The 26,260-nt window shown below is 46.6% G+C and overlaps 9 protein-coding genes across 9 annotated transcripts; 5 read left to right on the top strand and 4 right to left on the bottom strand.

Moving 5' to 3' along the window:
- Positions 1 to 1,609: 1,609 nt before the first annotated feature.
- COCSADRAFT_96400 (uncharacterized protein) lies at positions 1,610 to 2,242 on the top strand (the record flags this gene model as incomplete). Its single annotated transcript, XM_007704708.1, has 2 exons — positions 1,610 to 1,741; positions 1,820 to 2,242. The coding sequence occupies 2 exons, from the start codon at positions 1,610 to 1,612 to the stop codon at positions 2,240 to 2,242; spliced, it is 555 nt and encodes a 184-aa protein (XP_007702898.1).
- Positions 2,243 to 3,753: 1,511 nt separating this feature from the next.
- Positions 3,754 to 6,246, bottom strand: COCSADRAFT_163026 (uncharacterized protein; the record flags this gene model as incomplete). Its single annotated transcript, XM_007704707.1, has 3 exons — positions 3,754 to 4,320; positions 4,435 to 5,381; positions 5,598 to 6,246. 3 exons carry the CDS (start codon positions 6,244 to 6,246, stop codon positions 3,754 to 3,756), a joined length of 2,163 nt encoding a protein of 720 aa, XP_007702897.1.
- Positions 6,247 to 7,008: 762 nt separating this feature from the next.
- COCSADRAFT_163025 (uncharacterized protein) lies at positions 7,009 to 7,377 on the bottom strand (the record flags this gene model as incomplete). The annotated part of the gene is made up of 1 exon (XM_007704706.1): positions 7,009 to 7,377. The coding sequence occupies one exon, from the start codon at positions 7,375 to 7,377 to the stop codon at positions 7,009 to 7,011; it is 369 nt and encodes a 122-aa protein (XP_007702896.1).
- A 2,712-nt stretch (positions 7,378 to 10,089) lies between these two features.
- Positions 10,090 to 11,603, bottom strand: COCSADRAFT_39291 (uncharacterized protein). The gene is made up of 4 exons (XM_007704428.1): positions 11,281 to 11,603; positions 10,827 to 11,216; positions 10,710 to 10,780; positions 10,090 to 10,657 (listed from the first exon to the last, which is right to left on the bottom strand). The coding sequence occupies exons 1-4, from the start codon at positions 11,476 to 11,478 to the stop codon at positions 10,198 to 10,200; spliced, it is 1,119 nt and encodes a 372-aa protein (XP_007702618.1). The 5' UTR covers positions 11,479 to 11,603; the 3' UTR covers positions 10,090 to 10,197.
- A 372-nt stretch (positions 11,604 to 11,975) lies between these two features.
- On the top strand, positions 11,976 to 14,697 carry COCSADRAFT_39290 (uncharacterized protein). Its single transcript, XM_007704427.1, has 5 exons — positions 11,976 to 12,360; positions 12,411 to 12,537; positions 12,588 to 12,771; positions 12,821 to 12,988; positions 13,041 to 14,697. Exons 1-5 carry the CDS (start codon positions 12,128 to 12,130, stop codon positions 14,501 to 14,503), a joined length of 2,175 nt encoding a protein of 724 aa, XP_007702617.1. The 5' UTR covers positions 11,976 to 12,127; the 3' UTR covers positions 14,504 to 14,697.
- An 807-nt stretch (positions 14,698 to 15,504) lies between these two features.
- On the top strand, positions 15,505 to 16,604 carry COCSADRAFT_39289 (uncharacterized protein). Its single transcript, XM_007704426.1, has 2 exons — positions 15,505 to 15,742; positions 15,794 to 16,604. Exons 1-2 carry the CDS (start codon positions 15,738 to 15,740, stop codon positions 16,464 to 16,466), a joined length of 678 nt encoding a protein of 225 aa, XP_007702616.1. The 5' UTR covers positions 15,505 to 15,737; the 3' UTR covers positions 16,467 to 16,604.
- Positions 16,605 to 17,738: 1,134 nt separating this feature from the next.
- On the bottom strand, positions 17,739 to 19,986 carry COCSADRAFT_192493 (uncharacterized protein; the record flags this gene model as incomplete). Its single annotated transcript, XM_007704705.1, has 3 exons — positions 17,739 to 18,061; positions 18,111 to 18,167; positions 18,220 to 19,986. 3 exons carry the CDS (start codon positions 19,984 to 19,986, stop codon positions 17,906 to 17,908), a joined length of 1,980 nt encoding a protein of 659 aa, XP_007702895.1. The 3' UTR covers positions 17,739 to 17,905.
- A 1,452-nt stretch (positions 19,987 to 21,438) lies between these two features.
- On the top strand, positions 21,439 to 22,457 carry COCSADRAFT_183584 (uncharacterized protein). Its single transcript, XM_007704704.1, has 3 exons — positions 21,439 to 21,623; positions 21,675 to 22,218; positions 22,281 to 22,457. Exons 1-3 carry the CDS (start codon positions 21,509 to 21,511, stop codon positions 22,282 to 22,284), a joined length of 663 nt encoding a protein of 220 aa, XP_007702894.1. The 5' UTR covers positions 21,439 to 21,508; the 3' UTR covers positions 22,285 to 22,457.
- Positions 22,458 to 22,871: 414 nt separating this feature from the next.
- COCSADRAFT_39287 (uncharacterized protein) lies at positions 22,872 to 23,885 on the top strand. The gene is made up of 3 exons (XM_007704425.1): positions 22,872 to 22,917; positions 22,974 to 23,554; positions 23,622 to 23,885. The coding sequence occupies exons 2-3, from the start codon at positions 23,099 to 23,101 to the stop codon at positions 23,838 to 23,840; spliced, it is 675 nt and encodes a 224-aa protein (XP_007702615.1). The 5' UTR covers positions 22,872 to 22,917; positions 22,974 to 23,098; the 3' UTR covers positions 23,841 to 23,885.
- Positions 23,886 to 26,260: the final 2,375 nt, after the last annotated feature.

Genomic DNA, 26,260 nt, shown 5'->3' with positions numbered 1-26,260 from the left:
CAGCCTCGTATTTCTAAACAAAATCCTCCGTCCCGCCTCACATCCCTAGGCCGCGTCACCTTCGTGTACGTGTCGCCACTTCATTGGGTTGTTATTATGTTGTCTTATCTGCCGTGCCATTATATCACACCACTACCATCGTCAAAACTTTCTAGCAAAATCGCCGCAACCTCTGTTACTTCTGGAGATATGGTCTCAATGAACCCTCAGGAACCTTTACATCAGCAATCTCTACCGCAGCTTAGATTCACCAGCGAGCACTAGAAGGATACGAGAAGGCGCTTAAGCCAGGCCGCACATCAACGCTAGATACAGTAACACCATTGGCAGCGTTAGCACCTCAGTCGCAGGCTTTCCGCTAAGCTGTCGCGTAATCTCGATAGTATCGATCGAATCGTAGAATTCGCGAGTCACTCCATTCAGTCGAATTCGGTGAAGCTGCTGATAGGTACTAATGAGCTCTCGTTTCTTCCTCTCATACTTGTTATATAGGCGGGTCCCTTTACTAACAGTGAGTGGATAGAAGCCTTCACCCTTGAGCATCTTTTTGTACTTTTCCCGCTTTTTGCGAAGCGCAACAAGAACAGGATCGTTGCGTACCTGCTTTTGCTGGTCGTCGTTAAGTTCAGTCGGTACGCGGCGGTCTCACAGGCCCATGCTCGCAACGGACCGGATCAGTTCCTCTTCGGAAGGCGTCCCAACATAAATCGCCTAGAATTCACGTGCAATATGCGTCGGCGTGTAATACTTCTTGTACGTGCTTCCAAGGTGGCCCATAGTCTAGTTACGATCTACCGCATCAAGAGCGCCTAGCGGGTGGTTAGCCTTTGAGATGGTCCGTCGCGCGCACGGACACGGTAGTACTATGCAATGCACGGCAGGCAGTGAAGCGGAATCAGAGGTACGACTATCTCCACCAATCAATTAACCCTCCCCCCCCCCATCCGCGAGCTGACTTTGTTCAGCAGGTCCATTTGTTTTTGCTTACTCACCAGCCCAAGGTCCGTCTTGTGCGGAAATTACTAAAGTAAGTATGGATGGTTTGGGCGGGCGATGGGATTATGGCTTTTGTTATTGGGGGCTTGGATCAATAGTCAATAGTGTATAGGTAGATTGTGGTGTCGCTGGATTAGGTGTTCAGCTGTGCAGCGAGGCAGAATAAACTGTGCTTTGGAATATACTGAATTTGTTAGAGGTTATGGACATAGGAGGGGAGGTATAATTGGTCAGCTAGCTGTTATCTCCTTACTCCGACACTCTACATACCTGCGGCCTGCTTCATAAGATTACATCAAGGGTAATTAGCTTCAGTCCTACATTATATTGGCCCGGAAGCAGTCGGAAGCAGTCAGAAGCAGTCAGAAGTGCAATTGCTCATCCGTCCAGCAAGGCACCGTTCCTCCGGAGCCCAGTTCCTACCTTTAACCCACTATTTTCCCCCCTCCACGCGACCCTTGCTTCAATGTGATCATAAGCAGAATACTCCCAGGTCACTGATATATAAACCATCCATTCGGCCCTATCTAAAACCACATCTCTAGAGCTTCGCATTCACAAGTCCTTCAACGAAAAATATAAACATAGTACATTATTTCTATCTCACGCAAATATGGCAGACGGCTTCGCAGCAGCAGACAAGTCCAAACCATTCATCGCAAATAACAGCCTTGCCAAAGACCGGGGTTATAAAGATGGACTCCCAACAGCAACTTGTCTCTGCGGCGGCGTGCAATTAGCCTTCGTAAGCCCACCCTACTTCCCTCTCCTCTCACTCACATACTTCAACCCGCATCACTCTACTCACTAACCCGCCCATCAGCCCGTCGAAGGGCCCGGCCTAATCAATACCTTCGTCTGCAACTGCACTGACTGCCGCAAACTCACCGCCTCCATGTTCGCATCCAACTTCGCCATTGACGACAAGTACCTAGTGCACGTGCGCGGCCGCGACAATCTCAAGTCGTGGTATAATCCCGTTACGCCCGTGCGCCACGAGGGCTCCATGACAGACTACTTCTGCAGCACGTGCGGGACCCTCATGTACCGCGTCAGCTCGGCGTTTCCCAAGGTACCTATTTTGCGGATTGGCTCCGTGGACGATTTGAGTTTGCATGAGACAAAGCTGAAGCCGCAGTGGGAGCAGTTTACCAAGGATCGCGTGAGCTGGTTTGGGGGTGTTAGTGGGGGTGATGTTAGGAAGATTGAGGGCAATTCAAAGACGTATACGCTTTCTGGGGGATAGGTACGTATGGTTGTTTGGTAGTGTTGGCGAGGCGTAGAAGAAGTGGTGGTGGACATTGACTGTGAGTACAGTACCAGAAGATGCTGCTTGGTTGTGTTTTGTATATTTGTTCTAATACACACATTATTCAACATTCTATGTCTTTGATGTATTTTGTAAGCTCAGTAAACCAGACTTTGGCACTCCCAAGTAAACACCCACAAACAAAAAACCTTCTATCCAACCCATTCCCCTCCCCTGCGCGATCCGTGAAAACCCCCTCGCGGGCGACGTACGAAAAACACCTTGGATTATCAGGCCACACTGTATATCAGGATTTTTTTCCAGCAATCCGCAACATACTATAATTGATCCAGACATACTGCTCACAGTATTCATCGATTAATAATGAAGGGAGGCATCAGCATATCGTTGTGGAATAGCGACAGAATGGATTGGGGACTAATCATTACGATGGGAAAAGCGTTAACAGCACTTATATACAAGTTTTTTGTTTGAGATTGACAAGGAGTAGGATGCAAGTAATAAACACACCTACACAGCTTTCTAAACGCTATTGCAAATTGGTAAACACAGCCAACATTAGCTCTTCAGCTTTAGGTAGCTAATAGCAGCCAGATCAGTACGCTTTTGTCGATGTACCTATAAAAGCTAGTGTTAGGCAGATGTTAAGGCTTGCTTTTAGGCGCAAATTATATTATAGTTATCTGCATGCATTAGTCTAAGAAATTGAGCAAGGAAAAGTGCATAAAGGATACTCGAGGAAGAAGTAATGCAACACATTAATGCCACACCATGTAGCCCTCTGATGCCTAGCTTTGCTTAAATTAAGTCAGAATTTTCCGTTTTGTATCAGGCTCTCGAGTTTCCCTACTCTAATTTAACACTACCTTGATATAACAATGTCTGCATTAAAGCTCTAATCAAGATACTAGTTAGGCACGGGTACTCTGGCAAAAAACAGTCAGCTAATCTCTATAATGGCCAAAGCTGCTTACGTACGGGTATTGTTTCTCATGTCTCTCCTTATGACAGCCATCGAGGCGCGGCTCAAGTGGCACACAATCTTTCAAAAGACAATGCAGTTGTAGCTGCCACACTACAATCGCTTGAGATGGTTCGACGTGGATTAGTGCACGATAATTGGTCAGAATTCGCAAATATTACACAAGGATACGTAAGAAAACCTATGATCGATCTCTGTTGTGGCACGCAGTGACTTCGAATTACAAATGCCGGTGCTGAGCGTCGAAATCCATTATGTGAAGAGCTGTTCAGATAATGACTACTCCATTGATAAATGTTTGTAGTCGGCGCACTAGGCGTGGTTGAGCGATCATGGACTGAAGCTTGAGTTCTTCGGGTGCGCAGTATATTTACCTCTCGACTCCATTCTCCCTCAGTTATCACCATGATGTTCCTTAGAGAACATCAGAATACCATAAGATGTATTCAATCAAATGGAAATATATGTATTCGTGTAAAAACCCCGCAAAGTATACTAAACGCCGTTATCCCAGGTCCGTTTTTTTCTCGAACCCAGTGCGCGGTTCGTTGAACCAGCTACACTTGCACTTGCATTCCTTTTCAAGAAACCTGTACACCGCTCTGTTGACCGCGATTATTGCATCCACAACCCTATTGTCCTTGCAGAGCGTATTCAGAGGAGGACAGCCAGGCAGAAACGGATCTTCATCAATATGTCCAACCGGTTCAGGAAGTGTGTCATTTGTCGAGGGATCGTAACAGTCATCTATGACGTCAAGCATAGACTGGAGCCGCTGGTCGACGGCTGGTATGATCATTTGTATGTCGAGGGGTGCCAAAGTCCATCGATCCAGGCGACACGCGTCGTGCTGGCTCGAATTATTTCGGGTGCCGTTGAGATAACACATTTGAAGATTCTCGAGCTCCCGTGACTGCTGTTCGAATGCGGGGGCGAGCTGGAAGAAGTTGAAGGGGAAAAACGATAGGAGGCGCGAGACTAATGTCAATACTCCCATGAAGATGAAGAGCGATGCAAGGTAGAACAGGACAAATCGCACACCAAGATCGTCCCTCTCGTACTCATCCCATGGCTACTTGACCTCTCGTAAGGCTCGGAATCGAGGCAACGACCACCGCTTAATCTTCAACGTCCCTTTTTCTAGGGCAACAAGTATCTTTTCAGATGGCTTTGCGCTACGACTGACGCTGCTCAATACCGCAGGAGCGACACCAGGTCCGAGCCGTCCAAGAAATGTTCCGCGATGCCCGTACCCGTCTGGATTCTTGCCTTCAAATATCAGCCTGGCTAGATGCAATGGTGTTTGCCATATGTTATTTGCCATTTGTATGTCTGCACCTCCCGCAATGAGGCTTTGAACTATATCATATTCTCCGTGATGAACTGCCCGGTGCAAAACCGTCTCTCTTCTGCGCAGATATTCGATACGCATACGGCCAGTAAGCAAGTACTGATAATAGGGGAAGTTGCAATATTTCGGCCCTCGGAAATGCCACAGCAAATTATTGAAGTTTTGCCTAGCGTGGATCTTGTAGTTGCTGTACAACACGACTGAGAACACAAGCTCAAGTGCTGTCAGATATGGGTGCCCGTCTCTGTTGTGTGCTTGAGCATCAGGGTTGGACCGTAGCAGGAACGAACCATAGTCTAGTGTATGGCGCAAACGATGACCTAGTCCAAATACGTTGTTGTCCAAGACGCGGTCGGCTCTGTAGCGAACCACAGCAGCCGATTGCTCACCTTCACTATTAAATTTGAAAGAGGCTAGGAGACTTGGTGTCCAAGAAATGATAGGATCATGATCTACATCGTTTTCAAACAAAGGCATCTCGCCCAAGATGCTTTGCTTCCAATAGCTAGTCTTCTCCTTGGCGTCCTCCCACCATGCTTGCTCATTTTGCAGTAGGTACTGCAAGGGCTTTGATATGCTGGTTGGATGAGGAGACCTTCTGGTAGCCTCGACAATGGGATCTTCCCTTGTGAGCGACAGCCATGTGCTCAACGTATAAGGGTCCTGGGCCGGATACTCGATGATAAAGGCCAGGAACCGACTCTTTTCAAGTCCTGCTAGTGGATTCTCCAACTTATGGTCCACATATGTCTGCACAAGAACAGTGTTGCCGCAGATTACGGCTAATTGAAATGGGGTCAGTCGTGGTCGTGAGTCTCAAGGTCCCATTCGCCTCAGCGGTAACTTGACGTTATGATCTCGCGCTCTTTTCAAGATGATATCTAGAATGGCCATCGCAGTTTCCATGGGAAGGAAGGCAAGCTCATGGAAGATCGTCAAGCCATCTGGTGAGACAAGTTCGAGAGCTTTTTCAAAGTGTTTCTTTTAGAGGCTTTTACACATCAACGCAAATAGATCGGCATTGCTGCAATACATGGCACGACGGTAAGCCGACCACTGATTTGAACCCGTAGGACCGGGAATAACATTCGTGTCTTGTATCTCCCGGTTCCAATCCCAGAAAGCGCTTATGGTATGTGAGTTGAGTTTGTTTGACCGTAGTGCGTGGTATACAACAGATTCGCCGCTCTCCGTGGCGATATTGAGCTTTTTGAGATCGTGAAGTTTGTCTCGAAAAATTTTCATGATTCGCTCCGAGAGATCTTGATTGCCCTCGCTAATCAATAATCGGTCGAGCGCATGGATGTCTGCAACTGCACATGCTAATGGTGACCGACCAGAATGGTCATATCGCATCAGCGCTTCGGTAGAGATGTCTGCAAGTAATATAGCAAGAATTTTACAATCATGTCGTGATGCAGCTCGATGTAGAGCAGGCCAGCCAGAGTCTGAGACGCTCAGATATGATCCAAGGTGGAGGAGATACCGTACTGCAGCAATGTTTCGGGCATCTACAGCCCATTCGAGGGGTGTGCCTGGCCTGGCTCCTGCCACAGAGCTAAATTTGGTAGCCACAGCGACAATGGAGACTAGATCTGCCAAACAGTGCCTGATCAGGAGGGCATTGTCCTCAAGAATAACAACCATACCGTCTAGAGATGATCCCTTCGAAGTTGACAGCGCGTGCAAGATTGTACGGTTTTTTTGGTCAGTGACACTAGGATCAGCGCCCTCTTATAATAGCGTTTGGAAAATCTCATGCTGCTCTTGCAGAATCGCGCACACCAGTACGCTCTCCTGCTGTTCATTTTTCTGGTCAATGCTAAAGTCAGGCGTACCCAGGCACGCCTTTACACCCTCTAATTCGCCGTGAGCCACAGCAGCTTGTATTGGAGCGTCCGCGCCCACTTTGCGCTTTCCCTTCAAGCCAATCTTCACTTGTCTTGTACTCAAATCACTGGCTTGGCGCTGTTTAACGAACTTTTGAGAATGTGAAGCTAGATTGTCACCGTCAGATTTGTATTCATCCCACGTATCGACGAGATCGCCCTTGGCGTCTCTAGCAATCTTTACCAGCCTCTTTTAGAGACCATGGGCTTTGATATGTCCCAAAAGTTTGCTCGTGCGCATATGTTGAACGGCCAAGTACAAATTTCGTTTGCACCCGAATCCCGTGGCATAACAGACGCCCAGTTGGAACTCGGTTGCTGCCGGCGAAACATTGCTTGGTGGCTTACTGAGAATCCGAGGATCTCGATACCTACTGCATGTAGGCGAGTGTTGGGACCAAAATTTGACGTCAGCCATTCCATGTCGAATTCTTCGTGCCCATAGTTATGGCAAGTGCCGCTTTCGAGAGGCTTGGCAGTTCCTTGTTGCAGGGCTCCGTACAACCCTCTAGCCGATGGTCTAAGATGCGGTTGAAGACTTAGACATTCGCGAATAGACGTGTTCGTGGAACGACTTGGCGTCCATGCCTGGCTTCCAAACAGTGCGAATTTGTTTCCAGAGTCCTATTTCGATGAGGATCATACCAAGACTATACACATCGTAAGAGCGATGGAACTTTTGTGCTGGCTTCGGCATCTGATAATCAGGATGCCTATAAAGATTGGAGGTGGTGCTGACGTCGTACTCGGAGACTTCACGTGGGTTTTCTGGTCGGGAGAGCGTGAAGCCGCTCAAAAAGGGCTCCTCAATGTTCGCCTGACCCTCAGCATGGAAGCATACAATACTCTCACTTTTGATTTCACGATGCAGCCAGCCAGCAAAGTGCATGTATGCAACCGAGTTCGCCAAGCGTGCTGCTAGCGCTGCTCTAATTTGAAACACTGAGCAACCGTATTCTGTCGATCCATGCGGAGAAGGTCATGCAAGAGCGAAAATCGGAGTTGGGGCTCATTTGCGAGCCGATTCGGTAGAGCAAAGACCAGACCGTATTGCTCAATGGATCCCACGTCGTGACGCACGATGCCCTTGCAGTCTAGTATGCGGTACTGGTTTGGCTTGGGCGTGATACGGAGGTCTACCAAGTTGGCCAGTCGCTGGGATCGCATGATTCTTTGCTCGTCTAGATCTTCGGGTCCATGAAGCGTTTTGTATTCAATGAGAACATTCGCCTGAACTGGACCTTGCTCGAATCTCAACACGCGGGTCACATTGTGCTCGGCTGGCTGGTTGTTGTGAAAATGCAATGTCATTTTCTCTAGCAAGGCTTCTGTGTCGACTGGTTTACGATCTTCCAAGAGTTTCATCTCTTGTATGTCTTGTTCTAGCGCCTTTCTCTTGAGTACGGCTGCGTTGTAATAATTCATATCACGACCGGACGTGGCGATTATGCTTTCGATGTTGCGCAGCTCCAACACATTGCCTAGTTAACCAGCTACCAGCTCTCTTCCGAATAGGGACTGCTTTACCCGTGGCAGTGACTTTTCCAGGCCGTTGTTCATTTCCTGCATTTGAGTTACGAGGTCTTGAAATTGGGTCTTGTCTTTAATTGCCCAAATGAACTTATCCATGTAGCTAAGTCTCCTCTGATACATTTGCAGGATATCTTCAAGCTGAGTCTGCGACTCTTTATTGAAGAAGTTCGGAATGATCACAATCTTGTTACCAGTGTCGGCGTCATCGATGTCCTCTCTATTAGGCCTTGAGAATATGCCTTTCAGGCGCGCACGTTCGCTTTTCTGAATCCCATAATTGGTAGTGAGCTCATTTAATCGAGTCACTGTGTTGCAGACATAACATAGAGTTTGCATAGTCAAGTCGTACATTAGCTTGTCATTCTGCAACTTCTCCTCGAACTTTGTTTTAGCATCCGTCAAACTAACAAACTTAGCCCATTGTTCAAACCTAGTTACTTTCGCATGATGCAAATACTCCGAAGGTTAGAGACAAGTTCGGTCCGCACTTTATATATTCGAACATTATTAAGATCTGCAGCCTGGAAGCAGCTTCGCTCGTTGCCTTCGCCGCAGTTACAATGTCATATCCGGCTTTAGCAGCTACATAGAACTGAAAAGCAAATTTAGTGACTCCTATTGCAAGGCCTAGCCAAAAGTGAGAGGTCGATTGCGGAGCACGTAGTACTTAGGGCTTACTCGCAGGATCTATGTTATGGTAACTTGAGGTGGTTGCTTGATGGTGGTTCTTTTGCGTTAACACTAACTGTGATCTAAGAGCCGGGAGCTAGATGATATACGTGCTATTTGAGCAAGTGTAGAGTGTGTGAGATGCAGGGTAGTGGGTGCATGAACTATAAGCAGACCAGGCTAAGCATTTTGGCGCAGCAACGCATCCTACCGGTGAGTTATTCTAGATTGACTAGTAGTTCGTGCTAGCTGTACTGTGGCGGAGTAGCCAGCGTCTCGGACTAGCTAACGCCCCGAGCGCCCTACTACTACTATGCTTGTGATAGCTGTCAAGACTTACGCCAACTCGCTCCGCCGTAACCACTTCTAGTATGCTTAGTTAGCGCGCCGTATTCAAACCTCTCTATCGATAGATGTGCTCTGTGGGGATTCGTTTCATGAACAATAGGGGCTTGTAATTAAGTAGGGTTTTTTGCTTTTGCTTGAGCTGTAAACATTGAAGAAAGAGGTGCTGTTCCTGTAGATCAATCGTCTTCTGCAGCCCAGTCTCTTCCTTCTAGGCACACCGCAACCAATTGTTTTAGCGTCACTTGTCAAACAGCAATGGCATCCAGTCTCCAACAACTCCAGACCCGACCTATCCACATCATTCGTCAAGGGCCGAGACGTCATGGCTCCCTGCGCCTCCCACGAGCCTGCAGAAACCTCTAAAAAGCGCAATGAAGAGCCGGTGCCTCTCGCATCGAAACCTCGAAAGGAATACCACCACATCCTGAAAAGTCTCATAAATCTTGTCATCCTACCCGGTGCACCATGGGGCTTCGTCGTAGTCCGACGCCCTCCTACGCAGATGTGCACACATTGCGGCGTGTGTTTTGTACCTGGGTTGCTGGATTTAACCCCACGACTCTGTAATGCAGACAAGTTGGGTAAGGCCACGCAGATTGTGCTAGGCTAGTTATCAACATCCTGGAGCGCATGGCACATCATTTGCCTCCGCGATACAATTTTTGTGTATTCGTGGACGAGGAATATTTGCGCTCGCTCGATTCGAAGTTTCCAGCTCTCAAAGTTCTGGCTAGGAATTGGGACGATGAAGAGTCGGAGGAAGGGTCAGAGGATGAGGATGACAATGAGAATGAAGATCAAGAAGAGATTGGGTGGATATACATGGATGGGGCCATTTACCTGCCTATGTTGGCATGTATTCTCTCTTGACTGATTTGTACGCTTGGGATGACTTTCATCAACGACCTTCTAAAGGTTATTCGAATTAGTAATTCAGACCATACGCGCCTCTTAATCTTACATTAGAATATTCGGTTGTTTGTAGACGTAAAAGGGCTGATGCTACTATATTATGGGCACAGCTTAAGCAAATGTTTGAACGAGAGCCGGGTCCGTCAAGGTAAGTCTCAATATGCATATATGCCTATCCGTTTTGATTATCGTTTTTATGCTTATTGGGCTAGAACACATGTGCTAAGAAATCGTAGCCTTCCTATGCTCACCATTCTACCTCCATCAATGGTGTCTGCGTGCCAGGCATCTCGATGGCCTTCAATCTTCTGAGCAAAGCATGGTTAAATTCCTCCAAAAAACCCCCTTCATGAAGCGTTGTGACCATATGCAAGATGGAATGCAAGACGATATAACGTGAGGTATCCCAGTTAAGCGGATTGGATATAAAATCGCTCTCAACAACATCCAGCGACTTGATCACCTGTTTCAGATGATCGCTGATGCGCCCATATTGATCCAGGAGGATCTTAGTTTGATCTTTGAACTGCGATGCTTGCCTCTCGCTCGCGGAACAGTGGCTGATGGCTTCACTAAGTTCTCGAAGAGCTGTATCTAGCTGTGACATTTCTTGTTCGAGGACAACTTTTTGTGACTCATTGTCCTTGATTTCAGACTCGGAGGCAGATTGCAGGGCTCTATATTCTGAAGCTTTATTCCCATGCACACTGTAATGCTGTAAGTGACGAGGAAACGTATACTAGGTCTAAGACATCGTACCTTGATCCGATCAAGGCAATGGGAATTGTAATGAGATTGATTCCTGGAATGAACCAGGTACATTTCCCCACCTTCCGATCATTAGAACTCTCCACGATAATTTCTGGATATACTAACATTGTCGAAATGTGAAGCTTCCTGATCGTGATGACCAGCTTGAGTACTCATCTGATTTGAAAGAATTCTGTTCCTTTCAATACTTTCCGTCGCTTCTCGGATTCTGGTATTGACATTGGAAAGACTTTTGTCTTTGTTTGACCTTTCGTCTGATATCTGCTGTAGAATGGTGGAACAATCAACGCTTTGAACAGCCAATCTCGATGCTAGATCGGCTGCCTTATACGCATCACCTTTCCCTGACTGTTCCGAGCTTCTCAGTGCGTTATCGATTATTCTTATCTCCGAGATTTTGTTTTCAAGTGTACTCAACGTCGCTTCGGTGGGTTGCAGAGATAGGGGTGAGAGAAGCCCATTCTTAAGAATCGTTACGAGGCTCGTCTTGGAGGCCTTAGATGACAGAGAATCTTTGTTAGAACCGCCGTGTGCCTTGTATGAATCTTAGAGTGCTCACCGGATGTTCATTGAGCAAGAGAGTATCGACTGCTTCGGGAAGGCACCGGATGACCAAGTTGAGTGAGGCAACATGTGTATTCAACTGCTGCTCCAACTCTGCTCGTCGAGTGTCCAAATGTTTGAGCTCCCTGAAGAGCCCCTCGTTCGATTCAAGCAAGCCGGGGACTTTGCTCAACAAAGATGAATGAGTCGCCATAGAAGTCAACGGAGTAGTGGAAGAGGGCTCAGTACATTGCTAAGGCTTTGTGTACGGATGAACATGATGTGAACAGTAGGTACACACGCAACGTTCCAGTAGTCTACGATGGGCTTGCGGTGGCGTCCAGCCACTAGGCATTTGTTGCGGCGATACGCCATTATTGGTATCAGCCAAGGCAGACATCTCAGCCTTCAGGCAGATTCGTGAGTACCCTATCAAGAATCCTCCGTTGCTTTTTGCTGCGGCGAAGTGATGTTCTCGCGTCGCAGCTGAGACAAGAGTCTTCCCGAGTATGCAGGCAGATTTCCGAATCTCCAATCAGACAGTTTGCTTTTGGTCATGTAGCCGCCGAATGCATTTGTTGAGTTTCAGCTAAGGTGGTGGCTTTACTAAGCCTCTTGGCTAGTCCAGAATTCGCGACCAAATAAACTTTTTTCCTTTTTGGGCAGAGTCTAGATCGAATCTCTCCATAGGAAAATTATCGCTGCATTGACAGCAGAAAGTCGCTACCACCACCGTTTTGCAGATGGGATATCTCAAAGACAGCGTCCACCTCGACCTCGTCGCTTTGAGTGTTGGTAATTAAGTTGCACACCTGCTGATTTTTCTGCATAATCCATTTTGTCACAAAGTTACCAAAACAGATATGGATGGCGAAGGGCCAAGCCCCAAAAATGAGGTCGCGCAGAGGAGAGCGGCGGCGGCTCAGCTCCAACAGGATATCAGACTGAGCCTTGGACAGACACAAAGCTTGCCAGACATGCTCATGTCTGCGCCGTTGGCTATTAACCTGCTTGGGAACATCAAATTGCTTGCTTTCACAGACCATGCCCTACGCATACGGTTGACCGAGCCTCATAAGGGATTTCAACATCTCCGGTAAGTCTACGGGAAAACATGTAGGAGAAACTCAGCTGAACTTTTGATAGCTATCCAAGTCTATCGAGCGGCATGGTACAGATAGTCGATCTTGCATCCGATGCCTTCAACTGTGCTAGCAGAAATATGACGGCAATCAGGTTGCAGACCAATGTCATGTTTGGCACGAGTGGCCATGTCAGTGAACACGTCCACATTCAAAATCAATCGAGGACTAACCTCTGCAGGTTCAAGCAATCATGATGTCCCTACAGAACCCTAAGCTGGCCAAAGCGACGCTAATGGGCAATATGAAGAAGTTCGAAGGTGAAATGCACTGTTGTGCCCAAAGGACCCGAGAGATTGAATCTGCTTTCGACAAAATGATTAGTTGCGCAAGGGAATTGAACGAAGCCATGGCGAACGATTTGAGTAAGATCTAGGGAGTAGCACGATAACGCATTATGCTGACTCATGACAGCCAACGCAAAAAAGGAGCAAGACCTTATAGAGTTCGACATACGGAAAGCGAAAGCAGAGAAGGAGATAAAACAACAAGCTGTAGATGTTCTACGGAGTCGAGCTGAAGAATCCCGGAAAGAAATGGAACAAGCCCGAGAGATCTTTCAGAAAACGGCAAAGAAAGGAGGTTAGAGAGCCGAACCCTGATGTCTGTGATGGCAATACTGAGATTTTACTAGAATGGTCCGCTCTTGCACTTGGAGCTGTCTCAGATATTCAAGGCGCCGCCACAGGCATCCTCCATGCCGCGATCGGTATCGTGAAGGAGACGCCAAAGCTGGCAACAGAGGTTGTACGAACGGCTGGCCACACATTTGGTCATGTTGTTGGCAAAGGACACGTAAACATCACATACGCTGAGAACAATGGGTCAGCCACACCGACGCCGAAGAAAGAATTCGACGTTGGCATCGACCCTGCACTTCTAGCTGCAGAGCAGATAGAGGGACAATTGCTCCGCCTCCAGGACCTTCTGCGGGAAGATCTGGTTAGCATACTCCAGGACGGAGGATCCGATATCATAGCATGCTCGAAACAACTCCGAACTCTGAAGAATGGCTTGAGAGACTTCAAAAGTAGGCACACCGTTAATGCAAACAGTATCCTTGAAGGTGGAATCGACATAATGTCGGCAATCATGAAAGACAAAGATTCAGTCGATTCACAGACTAGAGCGAGTCCGGAGTGGCAGGCTAAAGTGCAGCGCTGGCAAAACACTTTGAACACTCTGCTTGTTAGTACGATCAAACTAAGATCGTTCGCAGCAGCTCGACCAGGCCAAGGCTTCGGTAGTACACTGGATCAGCCTCTTGTTGACCTCGGCTCCAAGAACTCGGGTTACACCAAAGTTTTGAAGGCTCGTCACGAGAAGCTGCTCATAATGAGAACTGCGATGAAGGATGCCCAAGAGAATCTCGCGAGATCAACAGAAATGCAACTTGCGGCCCAGGCTAAAGTGATCGAGTTTGTAAGAGTGATGGACGACTTGGATAACAAAACTGTGACGATCGATCAGACAAAGAGCATCCTTCGACAATCCATTGACTCCATGACCAGCATGCAGGACCAAATCAAGACGCTTGCTGGCTTTTTCGAAATGCTGGCAGATATCATCTCCATCGTAGGCGCCTCCCAAGCACAACAGTTCCTGGACACGATTAGAGCCGGTGTAACTGAGAGCGCCGATAGTATCGAGATGGGATTCCATCAATCTCAGATCAACATGATTCGCGAAACTATGCTGACACTCCGAGGACATTTCAGTTTTGTAATCACATCGGCTGATCTTTACCAAAAGATTGCAACAAACCACATCAATCCATGCCTACGCATGGCGGCGCTACTGCCCTTGAGCGCTAGTGTAGCCGAACAAAGCGATGCAAAGAGAAAATTGCGAGAGGCAACAGACGAAAGTGCTGAAGCCATCAAGGCACTTGCAGAAGAAGAGATGAACAAGTATCACCAGCAGCTTCAGACTCGATGTAATGAAATAGAAGCGGATATTGGGGAGTTACCACAGCTAGAGGATGAACTGGGAACAATCTCTGCCATTACGATTGGTGTAAAGGAGGCTAGCGAGGAGATTATTGGTGAGGTCGCCGAGAAGTGTGAGATGGATTTGGAGATTGTGGATGATTTGTAGACTTGTGCAACGACAGAACATATTCGTGTATGCATTAACATGTCCAATGGTACTTGTGGAAGCTTCTGCGAGTTTCGAAATCATTACCTTTCGCGATGTGTACAGAAACATTCGACATGTGAGCACACGCAGGCCATAAGAGCTCCCGCTACTCTATCGCTTCCGCCCGGAGCGAAAGCCAAATTTACACTCACTATATGTTTAACTCTATATCTCTTGCTCCATCTAAAGGCGACGCGTCTACGGTGTTACAATAGAAACCCTTAACAAAGTGCTGAATCGTTAGACACAAAACAAAGCCAGGGAAAGTGCAAATGATAATTAGATACTAGATCCTACTTTGAAATGTTAAGAAACATAGATTCAAGTAAGAGTGCGTGGCTGAGGCATTTTAGAAAGTCATTAACACTGCTTTCACTAAAATTTTCCAGTGCGGCAACTACATGAAGGTTGTTTGAGTTCTATACAACCTAATAGTGTCTTGATAGATCTCCTCTTCGTTGTAATCAGTGACCGCATAGTTCTGGTCATCCTATCAATCATTCCACTTTACTTTGTGTCCGCTCAACAAGGGTTACCTCGATTATACATAGATTATGTGTTTCTAACTCACTAGTAGCGCAGCTTGTGAAGTGGCGTAGCGCTGTATCTTAGCTTTTCAATACAGCAAGCCGCAACGTGTCTGAGTGCTGCCAAGTCAAAACTAGGTAAAGTACTGACCTGGCGTGAATAGAAAACATGCTGGCAGGCCCTCGTATGCGGGAATGATCAGATTCCAACAGCAATGCATCTATGTAGTCATCATGAACATGGCACTTTCGCTTGATTAAAGCATTATAATTCTATAAAACCAGCGCTCGATGTGCAGGTTGCCTCTGTAGGACGAACCACGTAGCCTTATGCGCGGGGGGTTTAGTTCCCAGCCCTCTCACGTGTATCTGAGAGTACCCCGCACTCGCCAGAAAAACTGGTTTCTTCGTATCTTCCTAATTAGCAGGAAACTCATACAGTTCTCTATCTCATATCTTCGATCTAAATTCCTACATATCCTGGTGTACTGATGGCTTTTCTTACGTAGCATCTGAGTAACGATTGTGATTGGCCCCAAGGCCTTCAACATCGAATGGTTTGTCCGTGATTTGCCTTATTTGGCTCTTCTACGCGGCAATTTGAGCTACATTAGATTGCACGAGTACCCATAATTTTAGGCTTAGTATTGCATATGGCAAACGATATGGAGTAAGACCCTGCGCGATCCGAGTTTTTGTTCTTCGTGATTAACAAGACTAGACCAAGCGACCCAATCGTCAAGTTAAAGGTCACGAAGCCAGCCGGTGATACGGAAAATCTCAATGTCCACCGCGGTGTCCTTTGCAAGAGCTCAGGCTTTTTCCGAAGAGCTACAAAACCAGAGTGGACCGAGTTGAGAGAACAACCAGACACCATCGATCTTCCAGACGACTCTGTGCAAACTGTCAGCGACTACATTAGATGGCTTTACTCTGGTAACACGTCGATCAAGCTATACTACGTGGGCGAGGACAAACGTGAAAGGGTGGCTGAAGAAGCAGAAAAAGTCTTCGTAATGCTTGCAGAAGCATATGTTTTTGGAGAGAAGATTGTCGATACGAAGTATAAAAATGCAGTGATGGAAACCATGATAGCAGCGATCGACAGTTCTAAATGGAATCCAGGACCTCCTAGTGTTGATATCATCTATAAGGGCACCCCTTCTACATCGCCTTTCAGGCGCTTAATCGCTGATAAGATCGCATGTCTTGCATATGATGACTCGGAGGAAGGAGCTGGCTGGATAGACTTTTTCGATGGATATCCAAGAGAAGCCTTGGCGGATGCAATCAAGGCCATGGTAAGGGTACGCCCTAGCCCTAAAAATGATTGTATTATTTCTATTAGTTCGTATCTTGATAAAGAAGAAGAGGAAGGTGGAGTAGAGACATAGAATAGTCGCGCAGTCTCATCCTCATCCAAGACCCATCTTGAAGCCTCTTTCATATACGACTAGCTGCAGGAGCCAAGGCTTCTCTAAGTAGAACAAATTGTTCTTGTCGTTACAGTCAAACACATATTGCTCGCCGCCTTACATACAAGTCTCCATTTAAGCGCTACATTGCAATTCAACCATGCCGAGGTGGCTATGGCTCTTACACAAACAGTGTTTTGGCAATGACCGATTGTTGCTCGATCGTGCACAAAAATCGTTATCAATGGACAGTGTCTTCGCTATGGAAGGGATTTCCTTCTGAATCGAATTGTTGCATGATGGGCAGGACAGCGTCGTTGGGTAAAGTCGTTCTTACCCGCTATCAACAACTCAGCATGCGCAACCTTATATGATCAAGAGTTGCCAACGATTCATTATGTGTCAGTACGTATCCGCTCTAGGCAAAAGCTTCGCCGTCAGACTCTCCTCTCCTTGTCCGCCTCAGAGTAGCTCTGGCTCTTTACCTGTTCAGGTATAGTGACTCGGCTAAGCATTAAGATCATGATATTAACTCGCATATACTGCATTGTGTTGCGTCTAAATCTTTCTAGTGCTGCCAGCTTTGGTTTCTAATAGGACTGGAGCATTGAGCTCGGTTACGCATTGCCACCCTCCCCTAATCGACCGGTACGGGCCCGAGCGAGATTCTTTTAGCGGTATCGTCGGATATTTCCTAATGTTAATCTAAACAACCCTGTGTGAGCCGACGAACTGACTCGCCTGTGAGTTAGTGCAACGAGATCAAGAGACGTCTTTGTCGTGTTACTGATCAGAGCACCAGACACCAAACAACACACATCTAACGCCACCACGCGATCCACCACAGCACACTACTAATTCACTGCTAAGTATGAATACTACAGAAGTGAATCGCCAATGGCGATATGCTGTTGATTTGCCTTTTTGTCCCTCGGAACTGTCATGCTACATGGTGATAGAGTAAAGTCTAACCTCCGAGGACCTACTTCCGAAGCTGGTCATGCATCTCCTTTTCTTGAAAGTGCTTACGGATGTCCTTCAGAACCTACCCTATAATATTTTTCCTATAATATTTGCTATTAAGCGTGTTTGCCTTAGCATTACTAATACTAATCACCTAAATGCAGTTTTTAGGTATATACTTAGCTAGGTGTAACGGCGCAGGTAAGACGAGTCGGATCCGTATCGGTAGAAGGATCATTGAGAGACATATGGGAGTGTGTGGGATCACAAAAGAACCCAGATTCAACTGCTCACCTATACACCTGGTACGAAAGGGTATCGAAAAGCTGCTGAACTAGCTACAGGGAGAGTCTTAATACATATCTATCCTAGTCAGATCCGAACCGTATCCGACTATCCCTGCATGCCACCTCCCTCTCCTCCTATAACAACCGCCTTCCTTGCGATAAAAATCTTCAAGGGTTGATAACCTGTAGGTTTATGTACCTCTCACTCACTTCTAGGTTGCCACCGAACATAGAAATAACAATAGTGACAAAACCTGCTTTACGCGCAAGGATATGAAAATCAACACCATTTGTGTTCACATCACATTTCGTGAAGAGCACATTCTAGACATTAATTAGCAGAAGAATGTTGTTAGATCAGAAAGCAGCTTACCGAACGTGGGATTCGAATATTGAACCCTCGCCAGTATTTGACAGCGTCTGGAGAACCCTGCATTGTCTCTTAACTCTAAATGTGATCAAACGTTGCTATCACCACTTACTTGTGCAGATAATGTTACAGAGCTGCCGACTTTGATTGGACCTTTCGAGTTTGCTGTCACTAGACCAAGTGAGTGGTGAGACTGCCCTGTCAGAGAGTTGTTGAGCACGCTTTTAATTCTGTTGCCGAAGTCAACAATTGTAGATGCTTTCCCAACACGTGTATCGATAGTACAGAGATAGCATGGGTTAGTAGTTGTCGAGTAAAACATTCTGCTACTACCAGTGACGTTTGTATCGTTGAAAGCATCGTCATCGCCTACAGCAGCATTTGGAACCCAGCCCTGAATAGCATTTTTACGCCGATCATATTCTATCGGGGCATGGGCGTAGTATGAATATCCAAATACATTTACAGTAATGATCTCACCCAGGTTGTTATTGGGCTTGAACGTCCAGGTGGCTGTGATTTGCCAGTTGCCCTGTGGAGTTGAGAGGTAGGGCTGATACCATTTTCCGTCATTTTCAAACTCTTTGGCTAGTTTGTCGAGAAGTGACAACGCAGACTGGCTAGTATCACCCTCTTTCTCAAAGCAGCGGGAGGTTACAAGCTGCGCGATGCCTTGACCATCTGTGATATCGGAGGCATCTCCGAGTTTGTAATTGAGTGGATTATTATTTTGCTGGTAACGGCTTGCACGGCTGTCAATGGCTTGGTTGACGTAGTCTTCAAGCGTGACATCGCCCAATTGGGGCCCACAGCAAGCGTCTAGGACGTTGTGCCCGTTTCCTTTGCTGATTGTCACAAACATGTGGTTCGAGAAAGCTGAGCGCTTTACTTCGTCTTCCCCACACAGCATTGGTAATCCATTGACTTTGCCATAGAATGGATTGTTGCAAAGGTTCTTCGGGTTTGTCATTGGATTTGGAGGATCCTCCTTCCTTCCGATCAAGTTTGTAGGGTTGATGAATCCATAGGGGTCCATATACTTCATCCGGACGATTTGCGTGGACGAGTCTACTCCTAGTGACACTAGAGCCTGACAAATGGCAGCCAAGTCATAGCAATTGACAGTATGCTTTGCTTTTTGTAGCACCACACCTTTCAAATCTGAAAGCCAGAGGTCAAGCCAAAAGTCAAGACCAATGTTGTTGGTAAAAAGATCTCTGAAGCTGCCTCTGGAGCTGACATACTTTGAGGAACCATTATAGATCTCATATTCTAGACGGCTGTCTGAGTACAAAGCGTTGGTGACAAACTTAATCCAATCCGTCTCTGGGTCCTTCATCCAGGCTGATAGATAATGAGTCTCACGAAGAAGTGCCAGAGGAATTCCAGAGGTGTCGAAATATTCTGGTAATGTAGCGGGCAAGACATAGAACTCAACTTGTGTCTTGCAGTTGAAGATAGGATCTTTAGGGTCTGAACCTTTCAGCTCCCAATCCAATTCTCCCCAATAGCACCAGGGCAAATCTTTAGTAGCTCCCCCTGGAACCCCAGTTGTGGTTGGATGCTGGAGTACAAGCTTACTCAGTTCAGGATCCGTTGGTTGACTAAAGGTCTTGCTGAAGACAGCCATTGTCCCCAATTTTGCGGCAATGCTGAAAGGCGCTTTTAGAGAGAGAAACTCCTTGGCCACCACTGTTGGAGGGAATGCAATCGCAAAAGTAGTGACATTTGATATTGCGACCGGGAACGACTTTTTTGTGTCCTTATCCCAAATGTACTGGGAATTTAAACTGAAGTAATATTCGATTGGATTGGCGATATGGTCATAGAGTGGGTAAGTGACCTTCGACACCGAAATGGTTTGAATGAAAGGCTCCATTGTGCTATGAATCCTTGGAAAAGCCTAGGGCTTAGAATTGTGGTATGTGTTGCAGTATATGTTGCTGCGATAAGTATCATCTGAAAGTGAAGGCAGCTAACAATTTATAATGGCTGATGCGGAATCGCCTTCCTCTACTATCTATAATTTTCAGCATTGAGTGTCTTGCATCATCTATGGATTGACTAAGACAAGTCTTATGTTCTCGGACAGCAACCAATGACGTTGACTGCCAAAGATACAACCATTTCTCGGGGGTTCCGCGAGTATCTCGCGTCTTGTTCCTAGATTGGCAGATATTTGCGCCTCAAAACGCCTAGCTGAAACAAGAGGAGGTCTAGAGAGCGGAATGGCCCGAACCCCGCACATCGCTTGCGCAAAGGCGCGAACGCCACTAAAAAAGGACGCCACTATTTCTCGGGGGCTCCGCGAGTATCTCGCGTCTTGTTCCTAGATTGGCAGATATTTGCGCCTCAAAATGCCTGACTGAAGCAAGAAGTGGTTCATAGCGGAATGGCCCGAACCTCGTGCAGTGCTAGCACAAAGGCGCAAAGGCCGTCGAAACTCTATGGCACGCCACCAATATAACCTTTCGCACTAAACCTGGTATCTGCGCTGTCGTTTACCCATACCTTTTCCATATAAAGTAAGATTGGGTTTGTTCTTGCTGTAGGATTTTGCTGGCCAATAGGATTCTTCTCTCGTGGCTAAGTGCTTGCATATCTCTTCAACCTGCGCTTTCACTGTCGGTCGCGCTGCATGATGGCCCATTTTCCCTAACCCCGTTACAGATCAAGATGAAATTGTTAGTGGTGACGTGTACGTACGACCTCCATCGCTTAGACCTCTGAATTCTTGGGAACATGAGGACCAAATCTAAATCGCTCAACTACTTTATGAAGCCGAAGTGATCTTCCATCGTCCTAGGACATCCTTGGACTAACTAGGATGATGGACGAATTATTAGTCTAAAGTAGTGTGCTTCGTAAACAAAGTGAATGAGGTCGAATTTGGCGCCCTCAGTCAAGTGCTTTAGCATCGTCAATGTAGGGTGTTCTATGATATCAACATGTACCTAGTCGTAGATCTCTGGCAGATATATGTACAGTCCAAGCGCGATATGGCTCTAGCCTAAAGATGAGTACTTTTTCGATAATATTAGAAGAACTGCAGGAGAGATCCAGACCATCCGCGGCGTTCAGTAGGCAAGCTGAACGCTGCAAGAGAATGAAGTACTGAGCTGAAGGTGGAGACGAATTGATCACAAGCCAGTCAAACAGGATAGTCTGGATACTTCCGCTGACTCGCCACATGCGACAATATGCTCATTGGACTTCCAAAAACCTTACTGAAAAGCCACCCATGTTGCGAATAAGAGACAATCCTTCGAAGAACTGAAGTATTTAAACCAATTTCTTCCCGACTCAAAGCCTGCATCAACAACTAGTATTCGATCGAAACATCAGCAGCACACCTTTCTTCACTTTGACATTTATCGTCAGGCTCCTACAGCTCAATCAACATGTCTATTACCCGTCAAATTACCATTCAAGCCGATGGCCCAACCCTGGCCAAGCTGGGAGCGAGCCAGTTCCAGCTTCACGTAGCCAAAAGCGTGATTGGAAGTGATGGTCAGCGTAAGTGATTCATCTTGCCGAAAGTGTTTGGAGCCCTCCTGACAAGTAAAGTGACCTTCAATGTTGTCTGGCAGTCCAAGGCTCTTCAGCCATTTGTTGACATTAAATGGACGCCCGAATATGGTATGAACTGGACGGCCGACTCTCCCCAAGACGGTATCTCGGTCACGATCCGTGGAATTTGGCAGGCTTGCAAGCCCGGTCAGATCTTCGATCTCAATGCTCAGGGAGTGTGGACGAAATCTGCATCTACCCCTGTAAAAGACTTTATGGCTATCGGAAATAACGATTTCTATACTGATGATGCCCCAAACGGCATCCACGTTATCATCGGTATTAAAAATAAGTCCGGCAGCTTCGATCCCATCTTCATGAACCCTACGGCGATGGGTAAGGGCATGAATGCCACTTTCCAGCCACAAGAGCAGATGCAGTGGTGGTATGCGGCCGGTGCCAAGTCCGCAACTATGTTCTCCAACGTCTCATCCAGAGTTGAGACAGCGGACTTTTCTTCGGCGGATCCAAATACTAGTTCGTACAAGAAGCAATCGTCATATGGCTTCGAACAAGGAGTTTGGTCCACCCAAGCTATTGCGTGAGTATTGCTCCACATTGAGAGTATTGCAAAGATGCTCAATCAAACTGACAAACGTGCAGTTGATTCCGACAACAGGAGAATTAACTCAAGCATGGATACATCTGTTGCTTTATATATCAGCTTCATTATATATCAGCTTCAGCTACTGAATCTATATTCACCTGGGGAAGCAGTTAGTTTGGGTAACTACTAGTTATTTATTCATAACTAATTTCTCATGAGAACTTGTCCCGAATTAAATGCATGTGCGAATCTTGGAAATGAAGCGAAATGTTCATTTCGTGCACTGTGAGATATACTACATATATACTAATCTTCTATACCATAGTCCTAATCCTAGTAATCCTCCTAGGAACGAGGCTCGCTAGAATAGCTAGGATTGGTGGGAACTATCACGTGATCGGGTAGAATCAGGGCCGAAGCCCCTGTAGGCCGCGTCACTAGCTCCCTGATCGTAACATGACAATGCGTGTGACACTTTTTACTACCGCCTATCGGCCGCTAGCTCTCATGTGGATACAAAACACTATGCCGGATAGGGGTTAGTGTAAGATTATGGCGTATATATCTTCGTTCCAGTATCTAAAATCTAGGGCAATTTCCACTCTTATCCTCATGTTTGATTCGTGATTCACTCTATCATACTCTACTCTAAGATCTTATACTTTGTCTAGAAAATTCTTAGAGGTGCATATAGTACGTCTCTGATCGCGCTCCATCCCGCATAACTGTACTTACAGGCCCTGTGTAAGTTCTGATCTCCAGTAGCAAGTCCCAGAGATAATCAAACATCTAAACCAAACGGAAAGCTGCATGCAAAAGGCCCTTCAATTTGCAAAACTTTATATTTTTGTTCTTTGTGGGAGGCCGTAATATCATGCGGGAAGTACATTCTGCATCAGATATCGTGCCTCACATAAAGACTATCGAAGTCTACGAGTCGCCAGCCGACCTCGAGAGCCTTCGCCAAAGTAAATTCAAGCTTTGTCTTGCCCACACCTTCCTCGCGAACAACAATCTCGTCTCGACTCTCGCCTGGAAATCGCTTAGCCCTGCCCCCTTTACTCCAATTACCTGGCAGGCATCTTACGCTTTGAACTGGACAGATGAGCTGCCAAATGGTATTTCAGACCCCATTACGCTCAGCGGATTATGGCAGCCTTGCAAGAAAGGCGAGGTTTTTGATCTTGACCCAACAGGATTATGGTCACGGTCAAGCAAAACACCAGTTCCAGGGAAGCTGATGGTGGGCATAAATAGATTTAAGGGCGACATAGGTACAGGAGTTTTCATTGTGATAGGTCTAAAGGGCAAGGATGACAAGTTCGATCCGGTACGTGAAACAAAGTCTACTCGAAACTATGAAAAAGATGGTTCTGCTAGCTGACATTCAAGCACAGATTTTCATTGATCACGTGAATGTAGGCCTCAACATGTCCGCAATATTCGAACCTTCTGATGTTGTGAAGTGGTGGTATAGAGCAGAAATCGAGGCAGCTGAAACACTTTCCCCAGAAGAGAGTTACGATATGGCTACCGTTTCTTACGTCTCAAGCACATATAGTTATGTAGATGGAGTATGGGCTACTAGTATAGATCGAGCACCTAGATTGGTATAACTAATTATGAGGCTTATTTGGTGGGCTTGATCCCTTGAACTTGGATAACGCTGAACTAGTGAACGTGAATGATACGCGATTGCATCAGGTAAGCGAGTGCATTACCCTACTAAGATCACGCGCTTTAGTATATAAGATCTGTCTCCATAGGTCGAACAACTCTCTGCGTAGAAAACCAATATCATTCAATCGTCTTACACCTTGAGCGCACACTATTGAAGGCCCTGTTTTTTGCGCAGGGATCCGACAGGCCATATGCTCATTTGCAGTTCTGCCTCTATAAGGTCCCTAGATGGTGGCTTTACCTCAAAGTCCAAATCAAAGGCGGCCCACTTTGTGGATGCATCAAGCGTATGTTCAATATCCCTTCGACTAGTAGATTCGAGTCTTTCCTAGGGATCAGAGTTGGTATGCTTTCGATGCCAGTATGAGAGGACGTAATCAGTCTTGCGGTCAATAGCCTTGCAGCGCGTAACAGGATCAGCAGGGGTTTGAGTGGGGATTTTCGAGAGGTAGGTAGGATTCATTGATTGCGACTGGCAGCACAAAGACCAGTTAGCCTTATTCTGAGAGTCTTCAGGTGGTAAACGTACGCGCTCTGAAACCACCAGTTGTTGTCGGCGCCACTAGTCACACGCGGCTGGGGGGTACGCTTTTCGTAGCGGCACATGTGTAAGTGATGTGGCTTGCGGCTGCTTCCGCTGAACTGTGTGCAGCGCGCGAAACACGCAGGGCGCAGAAAGAGGCTGCCTGAAGCGTTCACTCAGAGCGATCAGCTGAGCGGGACCGCCGAGTCAAGGTTCTTGATTTTCAAGCTTGCTACCCAAGCCACAAGACGGCCCGCTCTTGGCACTGCAACTCCTCATCGCTCGTGGACAGCATGGCCATGCTTTCAGCTCTCCTCGATACCATGGACTTAGCTCTCTATCGAATACAATCTTGTTACCTTGGCCTGTCCAATTGTGCTCCCGAGCTTAGGACGAATCCTTGAGGAGTGACCTTAGGTTCAGACAAGACTATATACTCTATGCACGTGATTAGGACTGCCCTGGCCCGAGGGGTGCCCAATGGATCCCCGAGGGTCGTCCTCTCCAGTTCAGAGTATCGTGACACCTAGAACGAGATTTTCAAAATTAGATCCACTAGCCTAGATAATACTGCACATATCTTATCTGTAATTCACTAAAGGAATACAAATATAAGGGGCTGCGCTCCGTAGAGCAAAAGATTTAGTATACAGGAGATTGTATTCAATAGAGAGCTATCTACTACTACGTACAAGATCAATATTATACTCAGTAGTGATCAGCAGCGGTCAAATAGTGACCGGTGCGCTTTGTCTAATCAACGATGAGACCGGTGCACGTTATATAATCCTTGAACAACCCAAGATCCCGTCGAGGAGTAAGATCAAAGGACACTAGCCCGTTACAAAGTCATTGTATCTAATCTTAGCCTGATTTCCAATCTCAAAATTATAAGTAAGACTCCTGGACGAGAAATTTCCTTAAAAATGCTGACCAAGTCTTAAAACGCTAACAAGTTGTCTTCTAGCAAGGGGATGTCTAACACCTGACTCGATTCAGTGGATCGTTTCCTTGCCCGTCATTCACATCAGTTCGCAAGTATTCATGTCTGGAATACGAGTACTGTAGTTTAGCCACTTAGCCATTCTCTCAGGTATTTTTCAAAACAAATGACTATGTACCAGAACGTAACTAAGATTACCTCACAGCTTTGTAGTTCGATAGTCCTTTCCTTTAGTACCCCCCTGTTTCTGATTTGTGAGAACGCTCAGTGCGGAAAGAGCCTGACCGCTTATCTGGTACTCGGGCCCAACGGCTGCTGTAGCAGAATTTCAATGAAATTGCCCGTGCTCCGCACGGGCCTATCACCTCAACGATAATAATCACCTTAATAATAACACGTAGCTTTTAGTACATACATCTACTACAACAACGTATAATAAAATAAACTTAAATACGCATAACGTGATGGATAAGCGAGTCGCGCAGGCAAGCGAGTCGCGCACCCACTAAACCTACGCACCTCTATAAGCGTATAGCGCCACCACAATGTAACTATCTTGATATATATTAATATAATATATTAAGTAGTACCTATAGTATCTTTCTTGCATGTACGCGTATTATGACCAGTCTCTCTACACCTACTACAGCGCGCAAGAGCCTGGCGACTAGCACCTGATCGCTCTCCTCCTTGACGCTCTTCATGAGCAATCTGCTGATCAGCCTCACGCTGAGCAAGTAGATCCTCTCCAGCTCCCTTTGTTAGCACTCCTTGCTTCTGTATTCGTCTTTTTTTTACGCTGCCTACGCTTCGTTACTGCTGCATTAGCTCTCTCAAGGCTAGTGATCCGATCGCGCATTAGCTCAGCCGAGAGTATCATTACCTCTGCC

Source organism: Bipolaris sorokiniana (genome assembly GCF_000338995.1).
Source record: "Bipolaris sorokiniana ND90Pr unplaced genomic scaffold COCSAscaffold_12, whole genome shotgun sequence".
Taxonomy (NCBI): Eukaryota; Fungi; Ascomycota; class Dothideomycetes; order Pleosporales; family Pleosporaceae; genus Bipolaris; species Bipolaris sorokiniana.
The sequence above is the reverse complement of the archived record's forward strand: the minus strand, read 5'-3'. Positions and strand labels throughout refer to the sequence as shown.

Bases quoted from the DNA above. Each gene is read 5' to 3' on its own strand.
- COCSADRAFT_39287 (XM_007704425.1), top strand. From the start codon at position 23,099: ATGCGGGAAGTACATTCTGCATCAGATATCGTGCCTCACATAAAGACT. The intron at 23,555-23,621 runs GTACGTGAAACA...ATTCAAGCACAG, and splicing joins AGGATGACAAGTTCGATCCG to ATTTTCATTGATCACGTGAA.
- COCSADRAFT_39290 (XM_007704427.1), top strand. From the start codon at position 12,128: ATGGATGGCGAAGGGCCAAGCCCCAAAAATGAGGTCGCGCAGAGGAGA. The intron at 12,772-12,820 runs GTAAGATCTAGG...GACTCATGACAG, and splicing joins AGCCATGGCGAACGATTTGA to CCAACGCAAAAAAGGAGCAA. The intron at 12,989-13,040 runs GTTAGAGAGCCG...AGATTTTACTAG, and splicing joins GAAAACGGCAAAGAAAGGAG to AATGGTCCGCTCTTGCACTT.
- COCSADRAFT_39291 (XM_007704428.1), bottom strand. From the start codon at position 11,478: ATGGCGACTCATTCATCTTTGTTGAGCAAAGTCCCCGGCTTGCTTGAA. The intron at 11,217-11,280 runs GTGAGCACTCTA...CTGTCATCTAAG, and splicing joins TCTTGCTCAATGAACATCCG to GCCTCCAAGACGAGCCTCGT. The intron at 10,781-10,826 runs GTTAGTATATCC...AATGATCGGAAG, and splicing joins AAGCTTCACATTTCGACAAT to GTGGGGAAATGTACCTGGTT.
- COCSADRAFT_183584 (XM_007704704.1), top strand. From the start codon at position 21,509: ATGTCTATTACCCGTCAAATTACCATTCAAGCCGATGGCCCAACCCTG. The intron at 21,624-21,674 runs GTAAGTGATTCA...TGACAAGTAAAG, and splicing joins GATTGGAAGTGATGGTCAGC to TGACCTTCAATGTTGTCTGG.